Source organism: Hyperolius riggenbachi, chromosome 10 (genome assembly GCF_040937935.1).
Source record: "Hyperolius riggenbachi isolate aHypRig1 chromosome 10, aHypRig1.pri, whole genome shotgun sequence".
NCBI lineage: Eukaryota > Metazoa > Chordata > Amphibia > Anura > Hyperoliidae > Hyperolius > Hyperolius riggenbachi.
In genome coordinates, this window is record NC_090655.1 from 257,976,286 (window position 1) to 258,003,452 (window position 27,167).

Below are 27,167 nucleotides of genomic sequence, written 5' to 3' on the forward strand. Positions count from 1 at the left end.
AGGAATACATCAAGACTAATTTTCAAACAGTCCTGTTCACTGATGAGCGCCGTGCAACCACACTGCTTTCCAAGCATAATCAGAGACTTGGAGGTCCAGCTATACAACCAGAGGATGGACATATAGGCAGGCCTATGGAGAGTGTATCTTAGACATAGTATTACTGAGGAAGGGATAACTAAAGAATGGACATATAGGCAGTCCTATGGAAAGTGAATCTTAGATATTGTATTACTCAGGAGGAGATAACCAGAGGATGGACACAGCAGTATTAAGGACCAGATTCTGCACATAGTTACCTTTACTCATACAAACTAATATATGTACATAATTTATTGTAGGAAACCACAAGACAGAAATACAAATATCTTCAGTATTCAGCACATCACCATCCCCCGTTATTTCATGTACCCCAGGTAATGCCGTAGTAATGGTAATTCTGGGGTACACAGACATAAGGCTACATATAGCATAGTTCTTGGTTAGGGGCAGTTCAGCTTTCACTGTTGATGTCTTTGTTTAGTCCAGTGATCTGCAAACTTGGCTCTCCAGCTGTTAAGGAACTACATGTCCCACAATGCATTTGCCTTTATGAATCATGATGGTGGCTGTCAGACTCCTGCAATGCATTGTGGGACTTGTAGTTCCTTAACAGCTGGAGAACAAAGTTGCAGATCACTGGTTTAGTCCACTAAGAGCTTTGTGTTACTGATGTTCCTTGCTTCACCTGGTGGTGGTGCTAACAGTTTGACAATTGTGGAGTATTGCCATTCACCAGCAGGTGACTCTGCACATTAGTGGATTTGCCTGCGTTCTCTGTTTTGCCAGAGAGCTTATTGTTCAGCTGGTACTTATATGTTTGTAGCACTTTTTATTATAGCACTATTTTGTTAGAACCAGAAGAATGGCCGCTACCGGATCTGACTAGACAATTTGCAAAGTGGCCAACTGATGCTACCAATATGTGAATAATTATCACTTTTTGGACTTTGGCCGTCCAAAGTGTGACATGACAGGACCCGGCCAGCCACATATCCTATGGAAAGCTTTTCTGGAGTGGCCACAGTGAGGACAGTTCAGCTGCATTTGCATGTCTCTCTTGGTGTCCTATCACTTCTGTTGCTTTCCTGTCTCAGCTTTGCACCTCCGGCCCCCTGCTATGTGTCATCTGTTCCCCTCCGGCATCCGCTCTCAGCTGTAACCCCTCTCTGGATGTTCCCCCCATTTGACCCAAATTCTGCTTCTAACTGGTGTGAGAACTCTCATGGCTAACAAGATGTGATTTCTGTACAAAGCATTTCCCACACTCGGCACATGAATAGGGCTTCTCACCAGTGTGAGTTCTCTTGTGTTTGGCCAGATTTGATTTGCACATGAAACATTTCCCACACTCAGGGCATGGATAAGGCTTTTCACCAGTGTGACATCTCTTGTGTACAACAAGATGGGATTTCTGCATGAAATATTTTCCACACTCGGGACATGAAAATTGCTTACCAGTGGAGTGATATCTCTCATGTCTGACAAGGTCTGATTTTTTAGCAAACCATTTCTTGCACTTAGGACATGGATAAGGCTTCTCAACCTTGTGAGATTTCTGATGTACAAGGAGACTTGACTTGCGTCCAAAACATTTCCCACACTCAGGACACGAATATGGCTTTTCCCCCGTGTGATGTCTCTTATGTTTGGCAAGGTCTGATTTACACCCAAAACATTTTCCACACTCAGGACATGGATATGGTTTCTCTCCTGTGTGTGATCTCTCATGTGCAGCAAGTTGTGACTTCCAAGAAAAACATTTCCCACACTCAGTACATAAAAAAGGCTTCTCACCATTGTGCGATCTTTCATGTACCACAAGATGTGATTTATGCCCAAAACATTTCCCACACTCTGTACATGAATACGGCCTCTCTCCAGTGTGAGACCTGAGATGTACAGCAATATGTGATTTCTGTGCAAATCTTTTCCCACACTCAGAACAAGAATAAGGCTTTCCACTAGAGTGAGATCTCTGCTGGCCTTCCTCATGTGGCCCTCCAGGGACAGAGTGGTGGAGAAAGCCTTTATTTGAGGTACTGTTGGTTTTTTCTACATTATCATGTGTGATGACATCATCTTCCATTACACAGTTTAGGGACAGAGACTGAGGTGTTTCCATAGGTTTCCTGATATCGGAACTTTGTGCTGCAAATAGAGAAACATTAAAACTGTAATGAGTTATTAACACACTATGCACACAGGCAATGTGAGGAGTAATAGGGGTGTGGTGTGTGTAATGTAGTGTGCCTGTAATGAGGTATAAACACACTATGTACACAGGGAATGTGAGAAGTAATAGGGGTGTAATGTGTATAATGTGACTGCACAGTGTGCCTGTAATGAGGTATAAACACACTATGTACACAGGGAATGTGATAAGTAATAGGGGTGTGATGTGTAATGTGACTGCACAGTGTGCCTGTAATGAGGTATAAACACACTATGTACACAGGGAATGTGAGAAGTAATAGGGGTGTGATGTGTAATGTGACTGCACAGTGTGCCTGTAATGAGGTATAAACACACTATGTACACAGGGAATGTGAGAAGTAATAGGGGTGTGATGTGTGTAATGTGACTGCACAGTGTGCCTGTAATGAGGTATAAACACACTGTGTACACAGGGAAAGTGAGAAGTAATAGGGGTGTGATGTGTGTAATGTGACTGCACAGTGTGCCTGTAATGAGGTATAAACACACTATGTACACAGGGAATGTGAGAAGTAATAGGGGTGTGATGTGTGTAATGTGACTGCACAGTGTGCCTGTAATGAGGTATAAACACACTATGTACACAGGGAATGTGAGAAGTAATAGGGGTGTGATGTGTGTAATGTGACTGCACAGTGTGCCTGTAATGAGGTATAAACACACTGTGTACACAGGGAAAGTGAGAAGTAATAGGGATGTGATGTGTGTAATGTGACTGCACAGTGTGCCTGTAATGAGGTATAAACACACTATGTACACAAGGAATGTGAGAAGTAATTGGGGTGTAATGTGACTGCACAGTGTGCCTGTAATGAGGTATAAACACACTGTGTACACAGGGAATGTGAGAAGTAATAGGGGTGTGATGTGTAATGTGACAGCACAGTGTGACTGTAATGAGGTATAACCACACTATGTACACAGGGAATGTGAGAAGTAATAGGAGTGTGATGTGGGTAATGTGACTGCACAGTGTGCCTGTAATGAGGTATAAACACACTATGTACACAGGGAATGTGAGGAGTAATAGGTTGTGTGTAATGTATGTAATGTGACTGCACAGTGTGCCTGTAATGAGGTATAAACACACTATGTACACAGGGAATGTGAGAAGTAATAGGGGTGTGATGTGTGTAATGTGACTGCACAGTGTGCCTGTAATGAGGTATAAACACACTATGTACACAGGGAATGTGAGAAGTAATAGGGGTGTGATGTGTAATGTGGCTGCATACTGTGCCTGTAATCAGGTATAAACACACTATATACACAGGGAATGTGAGAGGTATTAGGGGTGTAATGTGTGTAATGTGACTGCACAGTGTGCCTGTAATGAGGTATAAATACACTATGTACACAGGGAATGTGAGAAGTAATAGGGGTGTGATGTGTGTAATGTGACTGCACAGTGTGCCTGTAATGAGATATAAACACACCATGTATGAAGGCAATTACAAATGGTATTGGATAAATATTGCTGCTAGAGTGATGCAGGCTGTAAGTTGGAGGGATGGGAGGGGGCAGGATCTCATAGCTATAGCAGAGAACAGAGTGAGAGGCGGGGAAGTGACTGGTGGGTGTGGCTTGGATGTGCTCTGTGCATCTCTCACCTGTCCAGCCACCTCACGTCACCCTTCCCATCCCTTATTTACCTTACCAGCCCCCCTCATCTATCATACCCAACTATGTCACCTCCCTTCATCCTCATGTTGTCGCCCAACCTGTCTGTCCAACCCAATGTCCCTCACTTAACTGTCCACCAATCATCTTTCTCTCCAACCCACATGATACATTTCTGTCCCTTATCTATACCCCCCATGCCCCCCCCCCATCAATCTAACTCCATGTCACTACCCATCCATCCCTCATCTATCTACCTAGCTCCCCCCCCCCTTCATCCTCTACTAATCCTAAGCACCTCTTATGACACTACATGTAACTACTCATCCCTCATCATTCTCTCCACATCTGAGTCACCTTATCTGACCCTCACCTAAACCCTTATCCACCAACTCCCCTCAGCACAATGTGCCCAGCCCAACCGAGAGCCATGCATCCCATATCTTCCTTACCACCTCACAAGGTCCACCCCTTTCCCATCCTCACTCTCATACTCCTATGCCACTATAAGCCCCCTCTGTCCATCTTCCCTGCGCTCTTCCACCGCATCTCTCTCACCTGCTCCACTGTGTTCACTCCCATGTCTTGCCCACATTCTTGGCCTCCTTACCCCTCCTACACTCATCATCTCCCCACTCAAGCTCTATGACCACCAAATATCCTACAGCTCCCACTGTCTGTCGGTATTACATATACAGTGGGATGTGGAAGTTTGGGCAACGTTGTTAATCGTCATGATTTTCTTGTATAAATCGTTGGTTGTTACGATACAAATTGTCAGTTAAATATATCATATAGGAGACACACACACCGACATGTGAGAAGTGAAATGAAGTTTATTGGATTTACAGAAAGTGTAAATAGTTAAGCAATAGTTGCTTAAACAGAATTAGACAGGTCCATAAATGTGGGCACCACAAAAAAGAACTGAAATCAATATTTAGTAGATCCTCCTTTTGCAGAAATTACAACCTCTAAACGCTTCCTGTAGGTTCCAATGAGAGTCTGGATTCTGGTTGAAGGTATTCTGCACCATTCTTCTTTACAAAATTTCTCTAGTTCATTCAGGTTTGATGGCTTCCGAGCATGGACAGCTCTCTTTAACTCACACCACAGATTTTCAATTATATTCAGGTCTGGGGACTGAGATGGCCATTCCAAAACATTGTACTTGTTCCTCTGCATGAATGCCTTAGTGGATTTTGTTGAAAGATCCAGCCCCGGCGCAGCTTCAGCTTTGTCACTGATTCCTGGACATTGGTCTCCAGAATCTGCTGATAGGCCTAGTGCACACCAGAGCGTTTCGGCTGCAGTTTGCGATCCGCTTGCGGGTGCGGATCCGCTTGGGTAATGTATTTCAATTGGCTGGTGCACACCAGAGCGGGAGGTGTTTTGCAGAAACGCATACTCCCGGGCTGCTGCAGATTCTGGATTGCGGATGCGTTTCTGCCTCAATGTTAAGTATAGGAAAAACGCAAACCGCTCTGAAAAACGGCACTTCAGAACGGTTTGCCAGGCGTTTTTTGTTACAGTAGCTGTTCAGTAACCGCTTTACTGTAACAATACATGAAATCTACTACACCAAAAACGCTTCCCAAAACCGCAAAATGCTAGCTGAAACGCTACAAAAAAAGAAGAAAAAGCGTTTCAAAATCTGCTAGCATTTTGCGGATCTGCTAGCGGTTTTTGGTGTGCACCAGGCCATACTGAGTGGAATCCATGCATCCCTCAACTTTGACAAGATTCCCAGTCATTGCACTGGCCACACAGCCCCAAAGCATGATGGAACCACCACCATATTTTACTGCAAGTAGCAGGTGTTTTTCTTGAAATACTGTGTTGTTTTTCCTCCATGCATAACGCCCCTTCTTATGCCCAAATAACTAAATTTTAGTTTCAGCAGTCCACAGACCCTTATTCCAAAATGAAGCTGGCTTGTCCAAATGTGCTTTAGCATACATCAAGCGGCTCTGTTTGTGCTGTGGGCAGAGAAAAGGCTTCCTCTGCATACAGCATCTCCTTGTGTAAAGTGTGCCAAATGGTTGAATGATGCACAGTGACTTCATCTGCAGCAAGATGATGTTGTAGGTCTTTGGTGCTGTCTGTGGGTTGACTCTGCCTGTTTTCACCATTCGTTGCGTCTGTTTATCCGAGATTTTTCTTGGTCTGCCACTTCGAGCTTTAACTTGAACTAAGCCTGTGGTCTTCCATTTTCTCAATATGGTCCTAATTCTGGAAACAGACAGCTGCAATCTCTGAGACAGCTTTCTGTATCCTTCCAATAAACCATGATGGTGAACAATCTTTGTCTTCAGGTCATTTGAGAGTTGTTTTAAGACCCCCATGTTGCCACTCTTCAAAGAAATTTAAAAGAGGGGGAAACTTACAATTGACCCCCTTAAATACTCTTTCTTATAACTAGATTCACCTGTGTATGTAGATCTGGTGTCACTGAGCTTACCAAGCCAATTTGAGTTCCAATAATTAGTTCTAAAGATTTTGGAATCAATATAATGACAACAGTGCCCACATTTATGCACCTGCCTAATTTTATTTAAACAACTATTGCACACTTTGTATAAATGCAATACATTTCATTTCACTTCTCAACGATCATCGTGTGTGTCTCCAAAGTGATTTATTTAACTGACATTTTTTATCGTAACAACCAACGATTTATACAGGAAAATCATGACAATTAACAACGTTGCCCAAACCTTCGCATCCCACTGTATAGTGCCCTTTTTGGGATCTGGTCAGGCAATATGCGAATTGGCTGACTTATGCAGCCAATGCAAGAACACCTTACAGACTTTGACTGGCCAGAATGTGACAATATCCAGCCAAGTCTCAAGGAAAGACTTTCATTGCTGCGGCGAAGGAGGAGCAAACAGCTTCAGTGGTGGCATCTGCATTCCTTGGTCCCCCCCTGCTGCTTGCACCTTGTGTCCTCTAACCTCTGTCTCTGAGAAGCAAATATACAGGGAAGCCCTTCCAGTATTCCGCTACTCATTCCCTGCCTGTTCTCTTGTCCACCCTGATGCTCCTGAAACTCTCCTCATCCTAATCCCACAGCAGTTTGCGGGGCTGCTCGTGCGATAGTATGGGTGGAAGCCCACAATCGCAATGGTCCCGGAGACAGGGGGATAGGTGGCACTCAGCCAGTCCGTACTTGTGCAGCGGGGATGATCTCTGTTTTTGTTTAACTTTGTTCCCATTCATTCATCTCCCCTCTAGGTACCCATGATCGCCGGCATCAATGAGATGCCTGCGTCACTTCCGAAGTAACACAGCCACGCATTACTTCCTGTTTGCGTACTTAGTGTATGCAATAGAAAATAATGTGCGAGGGCATCTTGTGGCCAAATAGTAAAATTACACCTACAGACAATAGGGACTACATTTTTTTTTAATATGTATGTCAAGAGGGTATATTACTATTAAATTACGGTATGTGCTTGAAATTAGTGATGGATGTAAAACTGAAAACTGCACCTTTATTTCCAAATAAAATATTGTCGCCATACATTGTTCTAGGGATACAATTTAAACGTTGCAATAACCAGGACAAATAAAACGTGTGGCTTTTATCCAGAGTTTTACATTTTATTTTAAAACTATAATGGCTGAAAACTGAGAAATAATGAATTTATTCCCATTAAAATGCGTTTTATCCCAATAAATTAATACGTAGCATTATGTACCACCCAAAAAAAAGCTTAACGGGTGGTGAAAAAAACAAGGTATAGAGCATTTTGTTGTGAAAAAGTAGTGATAAAGTTATTGTGGAATGAAAGGAAAAAGCATTGAAATGTGAAAATTCCTGTTGTCCAATAAGGTGACAACTACCCGCGGGCTGAAGTGGTTAAGCATAGCATCTTATTCATATTCCTGTATATAGCTATACACGATGTGTTTGGACTTTGTGTTATACTTATGGTTTGTTTTTTCGTGCATAAATATGTAGTCGTTTTTTTATTTCACGTTAACACTTTATAGATAGTACACAGCTGTATTGCACTACTGAACCCGGGTTCACACTCTGACACACCATCTAATTAGATAGGTGTGCAGGAGATCAATGTATTGGTATACCAGGTATATTACTGATTAATTTGGCATACATTATATGATGATATGATAAATGGATCAGTACATGAGGGTTGTTTTTAATGTTTTTATCCTGAAGTTTTCATAATGAATGCAAATGTATTAATACAATTGTTTATATATTTTTCTCAACTCTTGAATAATGATGCTATATATGGGTAATTCCTACTTTCTCTCCATGTCTGTGTGCATGTGGTGTCTCCAGCCGGTGTCACCGATAACCACTGCCGCATGGGTAATGCTTTCAAACGGCAGTGAATATGGGAGGCACAGGCTGCAATAAAAGCCGAAGATACCAATCAGACACACACAGATAACACACACACACACACACACACACACACACACACACACACACACACACACACACACACACACACACACACACACACGGGAGAGAGCACATGCACACTGGATGGGCTGCCCTGTATATTTCCTCCCTGGAGGAATGCAGTTGCTGCTGCTGAAACTTGTGCCGTTTTCCTTTCTTTGAGACTTAGCCGGCCAAATCCTGTCATTTTGCGCTCTGGCCAGACAAAGTCCAGAAACATCAATGTACCACAATTTGCATACTGGCCAGCCAAATCCCGAAGTGGCCAGACTTTGGGTTATAACAGTAATGCATATATTATATACACTCCCTACTATGACCAGTCTGTGTACTGTAATGTATAAAGTCAATTATCAGCTTATTACAGGCCAGTAAAACTAAGTCACCCCTACTGTGACCAATCTGTGTACAGTAATGTACAGTGACCATTATCAGCTTATTACAGGCCGGTAACACTAAGTCACTCCTACTGTGACCAATCTGTGTACATTAATGTACAGTGACCATTATCAGCTTATTACAGGCCAGTAACACTAAGTCACCCCTACTGTGACCAATCTGTGTACAGTAATGTACAGTGACCATTATCAGCTTATTACAGGCCGGTAACACTAAGTCACTCCTACTGTGACCAATCTGTGTACATTAATGTACAGTGACCATTATCAGCTTATTACAGGCCAGTAACACTAAGTCACCCCTACTGTGACCAATCTGTGTACAGTAATGTACAGTGACCATTATCAGCTTATTACAGGCCGGTAACACTAAGTCACTCCTACTGTGACCAATCTGTGTACATTAATGTACAGTGACCATTATCAGCTTATTACAGGCCAGTAACACTAAGTCACCCCTACTGTGACCAATCTGTGTACAGTAATGTACAGTGACCATTATCAGCTTATTACAGGCCAGTAACACTAAGTCACCCCTACTGTGACCAATCTGTGTGCAGTAATGTACAGTGACCATTATCAGCTTATTACAGGCCAGTAACACTAAGTCACCCCTACTGTGACCAATCTGTGTACAGTAATGTACAGTGACCATTATCAGCTTATTACAGGCCGGTAACACTAAGTCACTCCTACTGTGACCAATCTGTGTACATTAATGTACAGTGACCATTATCAGCTTATTACAGGCCAGTAACACTAAGTCACCCCTACTGTGACCAATCTGTGTACAGTAATGTACAGTGACCATTATCAGCTTATTACAGGCCAGTAACACTAAGTCACCCCTACTGTGACCAATCTATGTACAGTAATGTACAGTGACCATTATCAGCTTATTACAGGCCAGTAACACTAAGTCACTCCTACTGTGACCAATCTGTGTACACTAATGTGCAGTGACCATTATCAGCTTATTACAGGCCAGTAACACTAAGTCACTCCTACTGTGACCAATCTGTGTACACTAATGTGCAGTGACCACTGTCAACTTTAGAAGTCTTTAAATATCTAATGTTTAGAACTCACCCATGCTTCTGGTTGTACAAAGATCATCCTTCATAAATGCTCTCACCATGTCACCCTCCTCCATAGACTGCTGATCACTCCTCACACGCGTCTCTTCTTTTTTATCTGTCCTCATCATGTCTCCGTCCTCCGTAGACTGCTGATCACTCCTCACATATGTCTCTTCTTCTTCCTCTTTATTTGTCCTCATCATGTCACCCTCCGCCATAAACTGCTGATCACTCCTCACATACATCTTTTCTTCCTTTTTAATTGTCCCCATCAAGTCACCCTTCTCCATACACTGCTGACCATCCTTCACATATGTCTCTTCTTCCTCTTTACTTGTCCTCATCATGTCACCCTCCTCCATAGACTGCTGATCACTCCTCACATATGTCTCTTCTTCTTCCACTTTACTTGTCCTCATCATGTCACCCTCCTCCATAGACCACTGATCACTCCTCACATACGTCTCTTCTTCTTCCTCTTTACTTGTCCTCATCATGTCACCCTCCACCATAGACTGCTGATCACTCCTCACATATGTCTCTTCTTCTTCCTCTTTAATAGTCCTCATCATGTCACCCTCCTCCATAGACTGCTGATCACCCCTCACATATGTCTCTTCTTCTTCCTCTTTTATTGTCTTAATCATGTCACCCTTCTCCATAGACTGCTGATCACTCCTCACATACATCTCTTCTTCTTTAACCACAACTTTTACATCTATCAGTTCTCCACACTAAGTACACAAAACAAGAGCAGATTTAAAGTGTGAACATTTATAATAGCATACACAAAAGCAAACAGGCATAAATGTAAAAAAAAAAGGCCCTTGGCTTGAACCCTCCTCTCGATCAATCCCTAAACCTAACTGACCTCCACTCCACCAACTCACGGTGTCTGCCAATATCTGTGCCATCTTTGCCTTTAAAACCCCTCCGCCAATACCTGTGAAAATGATCAAGCACTCCCTGCACCCAAATTACCCATTGGGCGCCAACATATCCGCAATTAACAGTGGACCATTTCACTGAAGGGTTGTCGGAGCACAAATAACCTGCATTGAGGACACTGCGCCACAGTGATGATAGGCAGCTGGGCCATGCAGTGTCCACCAACCCTAGGAGGGTTTTCAGGAGAGGACACCCAACACAGGAGAATGTGGTCCAGACCTCCAGATCACATGGGAGAGCTTTGTGGTGACCCCTGTAAGGCCTGAAGAGCCAACACAGGGCTGGTTCTCTCATAAAGAAAGGTGAAACGTTTGCATTAGGCGGCAGAGATTACAGGGGCGGCATGTTTGTACTGTGTTTACACTAACAGCATGCAGTCAGAGAAGTGAGAGGAGAGCGAGGTGAAGTGGTCATCATTGGGAAAAAGCAGCTTGTTGTGTTGGGTGAGGGCTCTGACAGTGAGTAAAGAGAGGGGAGGCAGGAGAGCAGCAATGTGAGGAGTCTGACAGTGAGTGAGGAGAGGGGAGGCAGGAGAGCAGCAGTGTGAGGAGTCTGACAGTGAGTGAGGAGGGGGGAGGCAGGAGAGCAGCAGTGTTTCTTTGACTTGCATAGCAGAAGGGAGGAGGTGGCACTGCTGTCCTGACTGAGGAGGAATGGAGTGGCTGAGTGTGAGTATTGTGTTAAGCTACAGCATGTCATGTGAGCAGAGTAAATTGTCAGGTGCTGTGTGCGATCATTCCAAATCGGGACAAGGAGGGGGGGGGGGAAGCTATCTCCACATATTTGCCTCAGGCAGCAAAAAGTCTAAAACCGGCCCTGGACCAACAGTGGATGTATCTACTACCAATTAATTAAAGGCAGTGGTTCGCAGCTCAATATTATTCCAACAGTAAAACAAACAATACAGTGTAAATGATGGCCGGACATGTTTATGATATCACTTCCGATAGATCTACTTCCCCTATCGCCCTCCATGTCGGACAATGCTTGATTTGTTGTCATAGGGCAGTCAGATTCCGTGTCCCGCACAGAATACATCCCACCTTAAAAGCTGGGAATATACACAACATCCTCTTACTAAGGGAAGCCAGATAGATCCACCAACTGAAAGCCGCCACACCTCCCGATCTCAGTGACATCATCAGCTTTACATGGTTTTACCATCTAAGGTTCCTTGCAATGGATTTTGTGTGCTTTTTGTTTCTTGCAGGTTGTTTTTTCCTTGCATACAATGTAAAACGGCCATTTTCTCTGTTTCCTTTATCACGTTTATGTTACTCACATTTCACACATCCCCCCATATCCCTCCCCCTTTCCTTTCATACTCTGTCCTTCAACTTCACTCCCTTCCCACCTCCCACATCTCTTACCTTTTCCCACATCCTTTCTATCCGCTTCCCACCATTTTATGTTTTCTTTACTGTTTTACTTCTTCCACAGATTGCTGAGAGATTTGCTATTTATGGGTTCTGGGAGTTCATCAGAGTCTTCTGTACATGGCTGGACATTAGTGTGATTAATAGTTGTAACATACTACTTTGTGGACTACCAACTAACAGCATGACTCCCAACTTTTTGAGATCAGAAAATGGGACACTTAAGCCACACCCTTGCCACATCTCTAACCTAACATCTTTCTTCAAGCTTTTCCTTTGCCTTTTCTCTGTCAAGATCTTCATTGGCTACCAATTCACCAGAGGATCCAGTTCAAACTCTTAACCCTAACCCAGTGTTTCTCAAACCGGTCCTCCCTAACGGTGCATGTTTTGCAGGAAATCTCACCTATGCACAGGTGGGGTAATTAGTCTCTCAGCTAGGTGGATTCCATGTAGCTGAGACATTAATTACCCCACCTGTGCATAGGTGAGATTTCCTGCAAAACATGCACCATTTGGGAGTCACGAGGACAGGTCTGACAAACAGTGCCCTAATCTACAAAGCTCCCCACAATCTCTCCCCTCTACATCTCCTCACTGCTTTCTAGATACCAACCCAACCACAATCTCAGATCTGCACATGGCCTTCTTTTGTCCAATTCTGTATTTTGTACCAAATTTGTATATTGGTGTATACCATTGTCTGTATTATTATTATGTACCCCATGTTTGTTTCTTACTTTGTACAGGGCCACTGAATATGTTGGCACTTTATAAATCAGTAGAAATAATAGTTTCCCCTATCTAGGTACTCAGGCACATAGTGTTCCTTGGTGGATTAGCCGTAGAAGAAGCAGAGGCTGTGTAAAATGGCGCTCAGTCTCCCACTTAACGCCCAGCACCCACCTTGTTGTACGGAAGGATCAAAGACTGAATCATTGTTCATTCCTGCCGTTATGCTGTACATTCATTTGCCACAATAAACATTGTACATAATAGCAGTGCCTTTGTTATAGTATTCCTTTTTCCTTATTCCATTATATTTCCTTATTTCCAAAACTTTCTCAACTCCTCACCCTCCTCCCTCCACGCATCCCTTCACTCCCACCCCAACACCCCTCCTCCTCTCATCATCCATTCCTACACTATTACCCACCCCCATCATCCCTCCACTCCCACCCCCATCATCCCTACTCTCCCGACGATTCTCCTCCTCCCTTCACCCATTCCTACACCTTCACCCACCTCCATCATTCCTCCACCCATCCCTTCACTCCCACCCCAACACCCCTCCTCCTCTCATCATCCATTTCTACACTATTACCCACCCCCATCATCCCTCCACTCCCACCTCCAACCACATCATCCCTACTCTCCCGACGATTCTCCTCCTCCCTTCACCCATTCCTACACTATCACCCACCCAAACATCTCTACTCCTTCCACCCATCACTACAGCCCTATCCCCAACTGCCCTTCTTCCATCCATCCCAACAGTCCCACCCTAACTCCTTCCCCTACCCATTGCTACACCATCACCCACCCCAAACCCTCTATTCTCTCCACCCTTCCCTAAAGCCCTAGCCCCTCTTCTCCTCCATTTATCCCAACACCCCTCCTCCTCCCTTCACCCATCCCTACATCATCACCCACCTCCAACCTTTCCACTCCCTTCACCCATCCTTACAGCCCTATCCCCAATGCACCCTCCTCCATCCCTCCCAACAGTCCCACCCCAACTCCTCTCCCTACACATCCCTACAGCCCTAACCCCACCTCCATCCATACCAACAGTCCCACCCCCCCTCCTTCCTCTAACCATACCTACACCATCACCCCCCCCCCCCCTAACCTCCTCCTCCCTCTATTCATTCCTATAGTCAGGGCCAGATTTGTACTTTCCAGCACCTAAGGCCCGCTGTCACTGTCACAAATGGGCTCCCCTCCCTTGTGCTGCTCTGCCCCCCTTTCTACAAAAAAAGCAAGCTCTGTCTACTTGTGCTCCTTGTAATTCAGCGCTTTTGCACAGTAACTGATGGAGTTCTGTGCATGCATACTTGAGAAATGACGCTCATGTACAAACAGCACTTGTAAAGTACACATACCAATAACACTCCCAGCTGCAACTGCTGTGCACATCCAGGCAGGAGTGTGAAATTACAGGGCGTGGTCAGAGCATGCGCAGCTTCTTTGTCCTCTGTGCAACTGACTGTGGGCAGAGCCACAAACGGTGCACAAGGCAGCACAAAGGAGAGGAGCCCATCCAAAATGGAGAACATGTAAGTAGAAGGATCCCAAACTACACACACTGGCACAGATGTAGTGTCAGCTCAGGTGCCCTTTAAACAGTGACAATTTTGCACAGCGACTCAAGTATGCACGAAAACATAGGAACTGGGGTGCAGGGAAATGGCAGCAGGTGCTCAGAACTGATAAGTCAAAATTAAAAAATGTGAAATATTTGGCTGTAGCAGAAGGCAGTTTGTGCTTTGAAGGGCATGAGATTGGTACAATAATGAGTGTCTGCAGGCAACAGTGAAGCATGGTGGAGGTTCCTTGAACATTTGGGGCTGCATTTCAGCAAACTGAGTTGGAGAATTGGTCAGGATGAATGGTGTTCCCAATGCTGAGAAATATTGGCAGATAATTATCCATCATGCAATACCATCAAGGAGGCATATGATTGGCCCCAAATGTATTCTACAAAGACCCCAAACATACAGCCAGAGTCTTCTTCAGCATAAAGAAGAATAAAGTCCTGGAAGTGACGGTATGGCCTCTACAGAGCCCTGATCTCCACATCGAGTGTGTCTGGGATTACATGAAGAGACAGAAGAATGCGAGGAAGCCTACATCCACAGAACATCTGTGGTTAATTCTCCACTAATGGTTGCAGCAACCTACCAGCTGAATTCCTTCAAATACTGTGTGCAAGTGTACCTAAAAGAATTGATGCTGTTTTGAAGGCAGAGGGCGGTCACACCAAATATTGATTTGATTTAGATTGGTCTGGTGATCACTTCTTGGACTGGACATTATTAGAGAACATAAGTAGCACTGCAGACCTGATAAGGAATGAAAAAACAGTGTTGCTGAAGGGGAATAAATTCATATTACTGCTAATGCATGAAAATGTCATACTATCCTAGGCAGGGATAAGACCTTTTCCTATCTAGAAATACTGGTACTATTTAATGTATCCAGGCAAGGTTTGTAGGATCACTATGCTCTGCAAACATATCTGGCCCAGAAGATAAAAGGTACTATGATGGATTTAACAAACCAGACACACCCCTTGCTGTTACTAGATAATGTCCCATAATTCCCAGCACTGCTCACCTCTCCTGTCAGCAGCTCCAGCATCTTCCTGGTGACTGCCAGCATCTTCTGCTTGTTGTGTCCCTCAGATATCAGGGAATGAGGTGGGGGCACAGTGATGGTCACATGATCACCAGACTTCACTGGAGAGTAACTCTGTATGGAAAGACCAACAATAATGTCACATGAGCTCCCAGAATCCTCTTCACCTCTCCAGTCAGCTGTGTTTTTAATTAATAGAGATTAGTGATATCATGTGACCTCCCAGAATCCTCCTCACCTCTCCAGTCAGCAAATAGATGATCTCCAGGGTGAGGTTGAATATCTTCTCAGTCATGTGACTCTGGTCCTCATCCATCCTCAGTGATGTGCAGTGATGTGGTCATGTGATCTGTACAGGTTGCTGCTGTCCATTGATAGATAATGAGAGGAAGGTAATGTAATTTTGTACTTGTGTTGCTGGATGCCCTTGTTGTACTGTGTATTAAACTACTCATGTATCTGTGCTCTCCAGTATTGTCTGTTTTGTATTCTGTTTAATGCTATGGAAGAGGTTGGTGCTGCATAAATTAAACATACTTGTGTACTGGAGGATAATAGCAATGCTGGGGGACAAAGGGAGGACATGGCTATACCGGGAAAAATGGCATTACTGGGGTGGGGGACATTATATACTGGAGGATATAGGCAATGCTGGGGACACAGGGAGGACATGGCTAAACTGGGAAAGAAATGGCATTACTAAGGTGGGGGACACTACATACTGGAGGATAATGGCAATGCTGGGGACACAGGGAGGACATGGCTATACTGGAAAAGAAATGGCAGTATTGGGGTAGGGGGCATTATATACTGGAGAGTAATAGCAATACTGGGGGACACAGGGAGGACATGGCTATACTGGGAAAGAAATGGAATTGCTGGGGGGGGGGGGGAGGCATTATATACTGGAGGGTATTGACAGTGCTGAATGGACATGCTGTCTCTGTGATGTGACTGAATTATTACTAGGAAGGTGAGATGCCAGCACTGGAGGGACATGGCTATATTCCATATACATCTTCTCTTGTCTCTGTGATGTGACTGAATTATTACTAGGAAGGTGAGATGCCGGCACTGGAGGGACATGGCTATATTCCATATACATCTTCTCTTGTCTCTGTGATGTGACTGAATTATTACTAGGAGGGTGAGATGCCAGCACTGGAGGGACGTGGCTATATTCCATATACATCTTCTCTTGTCTCTGTGATGTGACTGAATTATTACTAGGAAGGTGAGATGCCGGCACTGGAGGGACATGGCTATATTCCATATACATCTTCTCTTGTCTCTGTGATGTGAATTATTACTAGGAAGGTGAGATGCAAGCACTGGAGGGACATGGCTATATTCCATATACATCTTCTCTTGTCTCTGTGATGTGACTGGATTATTACTAGGAAGGTGAGATGCCAGCACTGGAGGGACATGGCTATATTCCATATACATCGTCTCTTGTCTCTGTGATGTGACTGAGTTATTACTAGGAAGGTGAGATGCCAGCACTGGAGGGACATGGCTATATTCCATATACATCTTCTCTTGTCTCTGTGATGTGAGTTATTACTAGGAAGGTGAGATGCCAGCACTGGAGGGACATGGCTATATTCCATATACATCTTCTCTTGTCTCTGTGAATTATTGCTAGGAAGGTGAGATGCCAGCACTGGAGGGACACGGCTATACTCCATATACATCTTCTCTTGTCGGAGCAGTGCTTTTCAGCACTGCTAGATTTGGGCGCAGCCGGCGCCTCCATAGACTACAATAGGAATCACTCCTATTGCAGCGCTCAGTGAGTAACGTCGGAGCTGTCAGAAGACGGAGCCGAGGTTCCTTAAAAAACACAATAATTCGGCCTCCAGCAATCGCTGGAAGCCGAATTATTTCATTCCCCACTATCCATGGCGGCCTGGAGGGGGAATAGTAATTAAAACGGCCCGGACTTGTGCAGAAGCAGGATCAGCCGTATAACAGCTGGATCCTGCGCCCAAGTCTACTGGCGCCGTTTTCAAATGTACTCATATTCCATATACCTCTTCTCTTGTCTCTGTGATGTGAATTATTACTAGGAAGGTGAGAGATTAGGGTTGCCAGGTGTCCGGTTTTACACCGGACAGTCCAGTTTTTGTGCGCTGTGTCCGGTGCAAAAAGGCATGCTAAACCGGACAATTAAGTTGTCCGGTTTAGAGCCCCCCGCAGCGCAGGAGGAGAACAGCGCAGCAGAGAGAGAGCTGGGAGCAGCGGTGGAGAAGGGGGGCAATCTCCCCCCCTTCCCTCACCTTAGAGTGCTCTCTTTCCCCCGCTGTCTCCTCCAGGATGATGTGCAGGCTGGCGAGTGGCTGCAGGCGGAACTTACCTCTGTGTCGCTCCAGCGCCGGAAGTACGGGTCCCGCAGCCGCTGAGATTCGACTCAAAAAAGATCTGGATCAAAGATCCGAATCATTCATGAGCCGGACAACACTAATCAGTCTGAATAGTGTTGTCCGGCTCATGAATGATTCGAATCTTTGATCCGGATCTTTTTTGAGTCGAATCTCAGCGGCTGCGGGACCCGAACTTCCGGCGCCTGCGACACAGAGGTAAGTTCCGCCCGCAGCCACCCGCCAGCCTGCACATCATATTGGAGGAGACAGCGGGGGAGAGAGAGCACCCTAAGGTGAGGGAAGGGGGGGAGATTGCCCCCCTTCTCCACCGCTGCTCCCAGCTCTCTCTCTGCTGCACTGTTCTCCTCCTGCGGGGGGGGGGGGGCACCTGGCTACCTAACCTATTCTGGGCACATATAGCCCCTGGCTACCTATTCCGGGCACATATACCCCCTGGCTACCTATTCTGGGCACATATAGCCCCTGGCTACCTATTCCGGGCACATATACCCCCTGGCTACCTATTCCGGGCACATATAGCCCCTGGCTACCTATTCCGGGCACATATAGCCCCTGGCTACCTATTCTGGGCACATATAGCCCCTGGCTACCTATTCTGGGCACATATAGCCCCTGGCTACCTATTCTGGGCACATATAGCTCCTGGCTACCTATTCTAGGCACATATACCCCCTGGCTACCTATTCTGGGCACATATACCCCCTGGCTACATATACTGGGACATATATACCCCTGCCTACGTATACTGGGACAGTTACACCCCTGCCTACATATACTGGGACATATATACCCCCTGGCTACATATACTGGGCACATATATCCCTGGCTACATATACTGGGAACACTGGCTGTTTGTCATTATGTGCATTTAGTGGTGAAAAGCTGTCTCTTTTGTGCATTTACTGGTGAAAAGCTGTCTCTTATTATGTGCATTTACTGGTGAAAAGCTGTGTCTTATTATGTGCATTTACTGGTGAAAAGCTGTCTCTTGTGCATTTACTGGGGAAAAGCTGTCTCTTATTATGTGCATTTACTGGCGAAAAGGTGTCTCTTATAATGTGCATTTACTGGTGAAAAGCTGTCTCTTATGTGCAGTTACTGGTGAAAAACTGTCTCTTATGTGCACTGGACCAGTACTACTGGTGAGGACAGTTAGTGACATGGCTATGTACTCTGTAATGTGCTGCAGAAGATGTCAGTGCGATATAAATACTATAAAAAATTTTTTTTAAAAAGCCCATTGCTTAGCCCCACTCTACATAAAAGTGTGCTTCTGACTCCGCCCCTAACTCCACCCCCTGTCCGGTTTTCTCCATCAGCCGACCTGGCAACCCTATGAGAGATGCCAGCACTGGAGGGACATGGCTATATTCCATATACATCTTATCTTGTCTCTGTGATGTGACTGAATTATTACAAGGAAGGTGAGATGCCAGACATAATATATGGCACATGTACGAGGCCACTAGAAAACTGGCAAACAAGTCACAGCAGTTATATAAAGTCTCTTGTATGGCAATTACTTCAAGGGGGATGATCAGGATAGTGACAGGAGTACTATGACCACCCCGACCTCTGCTCTGCTCAATATATAACAACAATCACACAATTACCTCTTCCAAAAGTGTGTTCATCACCCTCTTCCTGCAACTCTTCCTACTGCCCGACACAGTTTTGTCTATGGTTTCATTACTTCCTATCTGTGCGTTCCACACGGGAGAGGTGCGATAGCCATCTTGTGGTGAAAAGGCTAACTGCAGCCTGTGTCTCTAGAACCACATGCTTTCAGTCAGTTTTTATTTTAGTCACAGTCTGTCAGGGCCATTTCTACTAGTCCCTGATTGCCCCATTCCCTGAGGGCTCGGTCACACTAAAGGCGTCTTCGGCCTTTTCCCAAGCGCAGGCGATTTTTAAAAGAAGGTTCATACCAGCGCAGTTTGTGCGCTGTGCGTTCAGCAAAGCGCTGCATGGACCATTTTTGAGGCGATTTTGCCTCATTGGAGGCTATAGGAAAAAGCTAAATGCTCACAAAATCGCTTTGTGCAGCGATTGCGTTCCGCTTTTTTAAGATTAAATACATTGTATTTACTATTTTCCCAGTCAAAGAGTTCACTTCCTGACTTGAGTATAAAAACGCAATCGCTCCGAAAAAGCGCTTATTGAAGCGCTTTACTAAAACTGCAGCGGCCACCCAAGCACCGGAAGGAGAAAAAAAACTCCTCTAAAAATGCCAAACACGACTGCAATGTGAACGAGCCCTGAAAGGACACATCTGGGGTTAAATCATATTCTGCGCCTGCGCGAGCACATGGCCGCAGGACCCGGGACCTCGGGACACCACCTGGGACCAGAGCTGCGGCGAGAGACAGATAGGCAGCCAGGGGCTGGAGGAAGCCGAAGGTAAGTAATGTTTTTTTTTTAATCCTGGATGTGTCCTTTAAGTGCCATCATGCCAATCCCTCCATCCCCCAGACACCCAAGCAGGCTGTTTGGTCCTCTGTGGTTACCCCCATCCCAACTTAAATAAAGTCCCCAGGGCCCCTACTTTGGCAAAGTAGCATCTTACCTGTGCCAGCAGACACACCTCTGTTTCTGTAAGTCCATGGTTCTGTGCGCTCCTGTTTTCATTCTCATAGGGGTGCCACCGCACCCTGACCTGTGGCATGTTATAACATAATCCCCCTTCTGCCCTCCCTCAGCTCAGTGCATAATGCAGAGTATAGCATGGCAGGAGCTGGGCTCTCACCTCCCCCCCTCCCTCATTATGCAGAGCTGTACTTCTTCCTCTGACATTCACCACTTTCTAGTGCTCGGCATCTCCAGGCACTAGAGCAAGCTGTGAGTGGAGAGGGTGGCCGCACATTGCTGGACTGCAGCGGTGAGGTGAGAGCCCAGCTGCTGTGCTTTACACACTGGGCTGGGGCAGTGCAGGAGGGGGACAGAGATGGAAATGGCACAAGAGGATGGTAGACCGGATCCAGTTCAAAGGTTGCATACTTTCTCTAGTTCTGGCCTTTACCAGATCAAAATTACCAGCTTCCCACAATTGTCTATAGCAGTGATTGCAACACATATAACAATAACCTGTCCTCTTCTCCACCCCAGAATTCCTGTATCTCACCTCAAGCCCAAACACCTGTATCCAATCATCTAATTTACATTTGGGGTGCAGCACTGAGGCATTGGGGTGTCTATAGCAGTGATTGTAACACATATAACAATAACCTGTCCCCCTCTCCACCCCAGAATTCCTGTATCTCACCTCCAGCCCAAACACCTGTATCCAATAATCTCCTTCTAATTTACATTTGGGGTGCAGCACTGAGGCATTGGGGTGTCTATAGCAGTGATTGTAACACATATAACAATAACCTGTCCCCCTCTCCACCCCAGAACTCCTGTATCTCACCTCAAGCCCAAACACCTGTATCCAATCATCTCCTTCTAATTTACATTTGGGGTGCAGCACTGAGGCATTGGGGTGTCTATAGCAGTGATTGTAACACATATAACAATAACCTGTCCCCCTCTCCACCCCAGAATTCCTGTATCTCACCTCCAGCCCAAACACCTGTATCCAATCATCTCCTTCTAATTTACATTTGGGGTGCAGCACTGAGGCATTGGGGTGTCTATAGCAGTGATTGTAACACATATAGCAATAACCTGCCCTCCTCTCCAACCCCAGAATTCCTGTATCTCACCTCCAGCCCAAACACCTGTATCCAATCATCTCCTAATTTATATATCAGGTGCATGGGAATGGAATGGGAATACACTTGACTTCTAAGACTAGGTTAACACTTATGCTGGATTCACTATGGTCCATGTCCTATGCAAATATAGAGATGAAACTTGTTCATTTTGAATATTATGCAAAAGTTCATTTATTTTAGTAATTCAACTTAACAGGTGAAACTAATAAATGAAATAGGAACCTTTTGCAGGTGTTTCGGATGAATTAGCTGATTAGTCTGACACTTTGAGCCGAGAATATCAAAGTGTGCTGCTCTAGCAGCGCGAGTTAAAAAACAACGTGCGTGCGGTTGTTACACTCGCCGTTTCCTAAGTTACTGTATGTGCGCTCCTTTAATTGCCGCGCACTGTGAAGTAGCATGACCGCGATACCTCACTAGCACGGCTGCTACTATATGAATTAACCCTCCTGGCGGTTTGCTAAAAATCCGCCAGGGGGCAGCAAATGCGGTTTTTAAAAAAATAATAATTCTTTTTCATGTAGCGAGACAAAGTCTCGCTACATGATACCCGCTGCTCAGCGGCATCCCCTCAGCCCCTCCGATCGCCTCCGGCGATCGGAGATCAGGAGATCCCGTTCGAAGAACGGGATCTCCTGGAGGGCTTCCCCCGTCGCCATGGCGACGGGGCGGGATGACGTCACCGACGTCGTGACGTCAAGGGGGACTCCGATTCACCCCACAGCGCTGCCTGGCACTGATTGGCCAGGCAGCGCACGGGGTCTGGTGGGGGGGGGGGGCGGCTGCGGCGCGACGGATAGCAGCAGATCGGCGGGTAGCGGCAGCGATCGGGCACTGCACGCAGCTAGCAAAGTGCTAGCTGCGTGCAGCAAAAAAAATTATGCAAATCGGCCCAGCGGGGCCTGAGCGGTGCCTCCCGGCGGCATAGCCCGTGCTCAGCACGGGCTTACCGCCAGGGAGGTTAACGTAGTAGTGGCCACGCTACTTCAGAGCACGTGTAACTTAGGAATGCACGCTTAGTAGTACGACCGCATGTAGTGCGCGCACCTTGGGTTTTTTTTATGAATCAACCCTCATGTCCAACCAATCCATCTGAGGAACCCCATCTAGAACTTCTCTAAAGGCTCATACACACATCAGACCATAGTCTTTGGAAAATGAAAGATCACAGACCAATCTTACCACCCTTCATGTAGTATGAGAGCCATACATTCACAGTCTTTTCTATGGAGCTGAACTCTACATCAGAAAAAAATCTTTGCAAGATGCTGCACACACAGATGCTGTACAGACACAAAAGATCAGTATCTGCAAAAGATCTATTCCTGCCAAAAATCCATTCCTGCAAATTGCAATAATAGTCTATGAGATCTGCAGATCATCATACACACATGATTTAACTGACATCCATCTGCAGATCAAACAATCATCCGCAGATCTGAAAATCCATCCTGGTGGATCTGATCTGCAGATGAATGTCAGTTAAATCATGTGTGTATGATGATCTGCAGATCTCATAGACTATCATTGCAATTTGCAGGAATGGATTTTTGGCAGGAACAGATCTTTTGCAGATACTGATCTTTTGTGTCTGTACAGCATCTGTGTGTGCAGCATCTTGCAAAGAGTTTTTTCTGATGTAGAGTTCAGCTCCATAGAATAGACTGTGAAGGTATGGCTCTCATACTACATGGAAGGGGGTAAGATTGGTCTGTGATCTTTCATTTTCCAAAGACTATAGTCTGATGTGTGTATGTGGCCTTAGTCTATCCATCACTGCACATATAGAATTATACAGCTGTACAGAGGCGCCAGTCATGTAAAAAGGAGATAAGAACTTTAAAAGTTGGGGGGTTGGTGATGGACTTCCCCAATGTAGACACAAGATGCTGGTGGTTTTTCCAACAGAAACAATGTATTTACATACTCCGGACAAGTGCAATGCGTTTCCCGGGCATATCCCCCTTTATCAGGTTATAATAAGGAGTAAACAACTCATGTGATCTAGTAGACAGCTTAGCGCCTCTGTAAGCTGTCTACTAGATTGCATGAGTTGTTTACTCCTCATTATAGCCTGAAGTGGGATATGCCCACAGAACGCGTTGCACTTGTTTTTATCTCCTTTTTACACTACTGGCGCCTCTGTACAACAAATAATTACTGTGTCCACCCCTGGTGAAGGGGATTTGGTTCTTTTTTTCTGAACTACAGAGAGCGACTTCTTAATCCTGAGTGGGGACAAGTCTAATACTCCCCACCTGCCTATACAGTGGTTACCTGGATGGTAACCCAGACTTGTGAGTATAACATTATACTTACGCTTCCACTCCAACATTTCCAGTACATACTACACATTACACTGCCTCACTAGCACGGCCGCTACTACATTAATTAACGTAGTAGTGGCCACGCTACTTCACAGCACGCGTAACTTAGGAATGCACGCTATGTAGTACGACCGCACATTTTTATGAATCAACCCTCATGTCCAAACAATCCACCTGAAGAACCCCATCTAGAACTTCTCTAAAGGTGGCCACACACCATACAATTTCCATGCAATCTGAGTGTACAATTTTGATACAATCTTAACAGCATTCATGTAGTATAACAGCACTTGGTGATTGATTGTACAGCCAGATTGCACGAAAATTGTATGGTGTGTGGCCACCTTCAGTCTATCCATGAAGGCACATATAACATTCAGCCAATGTCTCAGAATACACTTTAGGGTGGCCAAAGATCCATCCTCCCTCTTCTGATGTTGACAGACCAGAAATAAGTGTGAAAAGTGACTTGGAGTGGAGGTGACTTCCAAGGCAGGGCTTTTCTGGTTCAGCCACACCCAGGATGGGCTGATTTGGAGCACTTGAAACTCCCCCCCCCCCCCCTTCTACCACACCCCTGTGACATCATCTCAAGTGACCAACAAAAGTAGTTTAGCAGGTGTGCCCAATGAAAGGATAACCTGCATAAAATAGACCTGAACTCAGAACATCCTCTCTGCTCTAAAAGATAAGAAACAGCATGAAAACCTTTAAACAAAAAAACATTTCTTTGTTACAGCTGATACAAATCCTAAAATAAACCAGCACTGGATGTTAACAGACATATTGTTAACAACCAGTGCTTTCAAATGAGCTCATCTGCCAAAGCAGTCATGTGACACAGGCAGAGATCAGATTACAACTTGTGATTAGATAATAATGGGGGGGGGGGAGATTAAACAGGCTAAACTCTCTAAATACATACAGGGTGCATTTATCTATTTTTTCCTTCTGTTCTGTGCAAGAGTACAGGTCCACTTTAAGAAGGACATTCCACATTATTAAGCAGACCACAGTTAGCAACCAATATGGAAAAGAAAAAGGAAAGAAAAGGATCTCTCTGCTGCCGAAAAGAGTGAAATAGTTCAATGCCTTGGATGAGGTATGAAAACATTAGAAATTTCACAAAAACTTAAGCATGATTATCGCCCTATTAAGAGATTTGTGGCTGACTCAGAGCTGACTCAGAGCTGACTCAGAGCACAAATAGGTTTGTGCAGATAAAGGCACATTGAAGACATATCTGCAAAATCCATGCATCAAGAGAGCAGCTGTTAAAATGCCATTACATAGCAGCAAACAGATATTTGAAGCTGTCGGTGCCTCTGGAGTCCTATGGACATCAAGCTGTAGAGTCCTCCAGAGTCTTGCTACTATGCATAGACCTTCTATTTGGCCACCACTAACTCACAAGCAGAAATAGCTGCATTGGGCAGAGAACTACTACACAAGAATTTTCAAGCAGCCCTGTTCACTAGAGATGTTGCGAACGGTACCCGAACCGTTCGCCGGCAAACATCTCAAAATCTGTGGGCCTTCTACTACTTCCGGGTCGCAATAACCCGGAGTAGTACGCCTGCGCTGCCCGGCGGAGCGTGTCCTAGATCGCGCTCCTGTTTCCGGGCACTTTCTGCGCATGAGCGTGACGTCATGAGTGACGTCACGCTCATGCACAGGGAGTGCCCGGCAACAGGAGCGCGATCTAGGACGCGCTCCACCGGGCAGTGCAGGCGTACTACTCCGGGTTAGAGCGACCCGGAAGTAGTAGAAGGCCCAGAAAGATTCACCCGGCGAACGGTTTGGGCCATCTCTGCTGTTCACTGCTAAGTGCTGTGCAACCATACTGCTTTCCAGGCATAATCAGAGTCTTGGAGGTCCAGCTATACAACCAGTGGATGGACATATAGACAGGCCTATGGAGAGTGTATTACTCAGGAGTAGATATTTGGGGGATGAACACAGCAGTATTAATATCCAGACTCTTTACATAGCTACCTGTACTCATACAACATACATCATTTATTGTAGGAAACAACAATACAAGACAGAGATACAAATATCTTCAGCATTCAGCACATCACCCCCCCCCCCCTCCCCATTATGCCATGTACACCAGGTAATGCCTTAGTGATGGTGATTCTGTGGTACACAGACATAAGGCTATAGCAGTTCTTGGTTAGTGGCAGTTCAGCTTTCGCTGGTGATGTAAGACCTTTGTGTTAGAAATACTGCTGTACCTTGCTTAACCTGGTGGTGGTGCTAACAGTCTGACAATTGTGGAGTATCGCCACTCACCAGCAGGTGACTCTGCGTGTCAGTGGATTTGCCTGAGTTCTCCGTTTTGCCAGAGAGCTTATTGTTCAGCTGGTACTTATATGTTTGTAACACTTTTTATTATAACACTATTTTGTTAGAACCAGAAGAATGGCCGCTACCGGATCTCACTAGCAGTGCTGCTCAACAAGATTCCGGATATCCGAATAGACCCAGATATCCGAACTTTTTAAGCCTATCCGACCGGATCCGGATTCCTGGGCCAAAATCCGGATAGCTATCTGCGGTAGTTGGTCGCATGCCCGGATATCTGCGGATATCCGGATCCGGGTACTGTTACCATGGAGATGACATCCATGACGTCATTCAGCCAATCAGAGCACTCCCAGCCTAAGCCCAAGCAACCAATCACAGAGGGGAACCTTGGCCAGTCCCTCCTGTATATAAGTAGGGGGCCATGATGAGAATCTCGTCCTTGCTGAGACTGCCACTGAGATACTTTGTCCAGTGTGTTTGGCTGAAGCAAGTGCATTATCCCAGTGATAAACCCAGCGTTTTAACACTAAAACACCTTCTGTATACAATTGTTTTACTGTGTTGTAGTTAGCTAGTCTGTGTAATTTGTTCGTGTCAGTCAGTCTCTCAGCTGCAGCAGCTGCCTGTGCCTGCTAGGTCCTGTGTCTTTGTCTGTGTATGCTGTGTGTGCACACAGTGCAGGCTCCTTGGTGCTACTGGCTGGCCTGCTATTATCCTTAGTAGCAGTGTCAGTGTGTTTTGTTGTTGTACTCAGCTCCTGTCTGTCACTCACTCCGTGCTGATTCACAGTCCAAGCCCGCCGCCATTGCCGCCAATAATAAAGTACAAGTACCCCACACATAATCTGACTGTGACATCACCCATCACCTATCTGGTACTATGTCTGGCACTGGCAGCAGGGGGAGGGGCAGCAAGGCCAAGAGGAGAGGGAGCAACATTGCGGCCTCCG

At 45.5% G+C, this 27,167-nt stretch overlaps 1 protein-coding gene across 1 annotated transcript in view; it reads right to left on the reverse strand.

The window, feature by feature from the left end:
- Positions 1 to 335: 335 nt before the first annotated feature.
- LOC137537127 (uncharacterized) overlaps positions 336 to 27,167 on the reverse strand; it is a 627,974-nt gene continuing 601,142 nt past the window's right edge. Inside the window, 4 exon segments of the mRNA XM_068259259.1 lie at positions 336 to 2,190; positions 9,805 to 10,528; positions 15,458 to 15,592; positions 15,717 to 15,806. Of these exon segments, the coding sequence (XP_068115360.1) occupies positions 1,244 to 2,190; positions 9,805 to 10,528; positions 15,458 to 15,592; positions 15,717 to 15,806 (1,896 nt within the window). The 3' untranslated portion in view covers positions 336 to 1,243.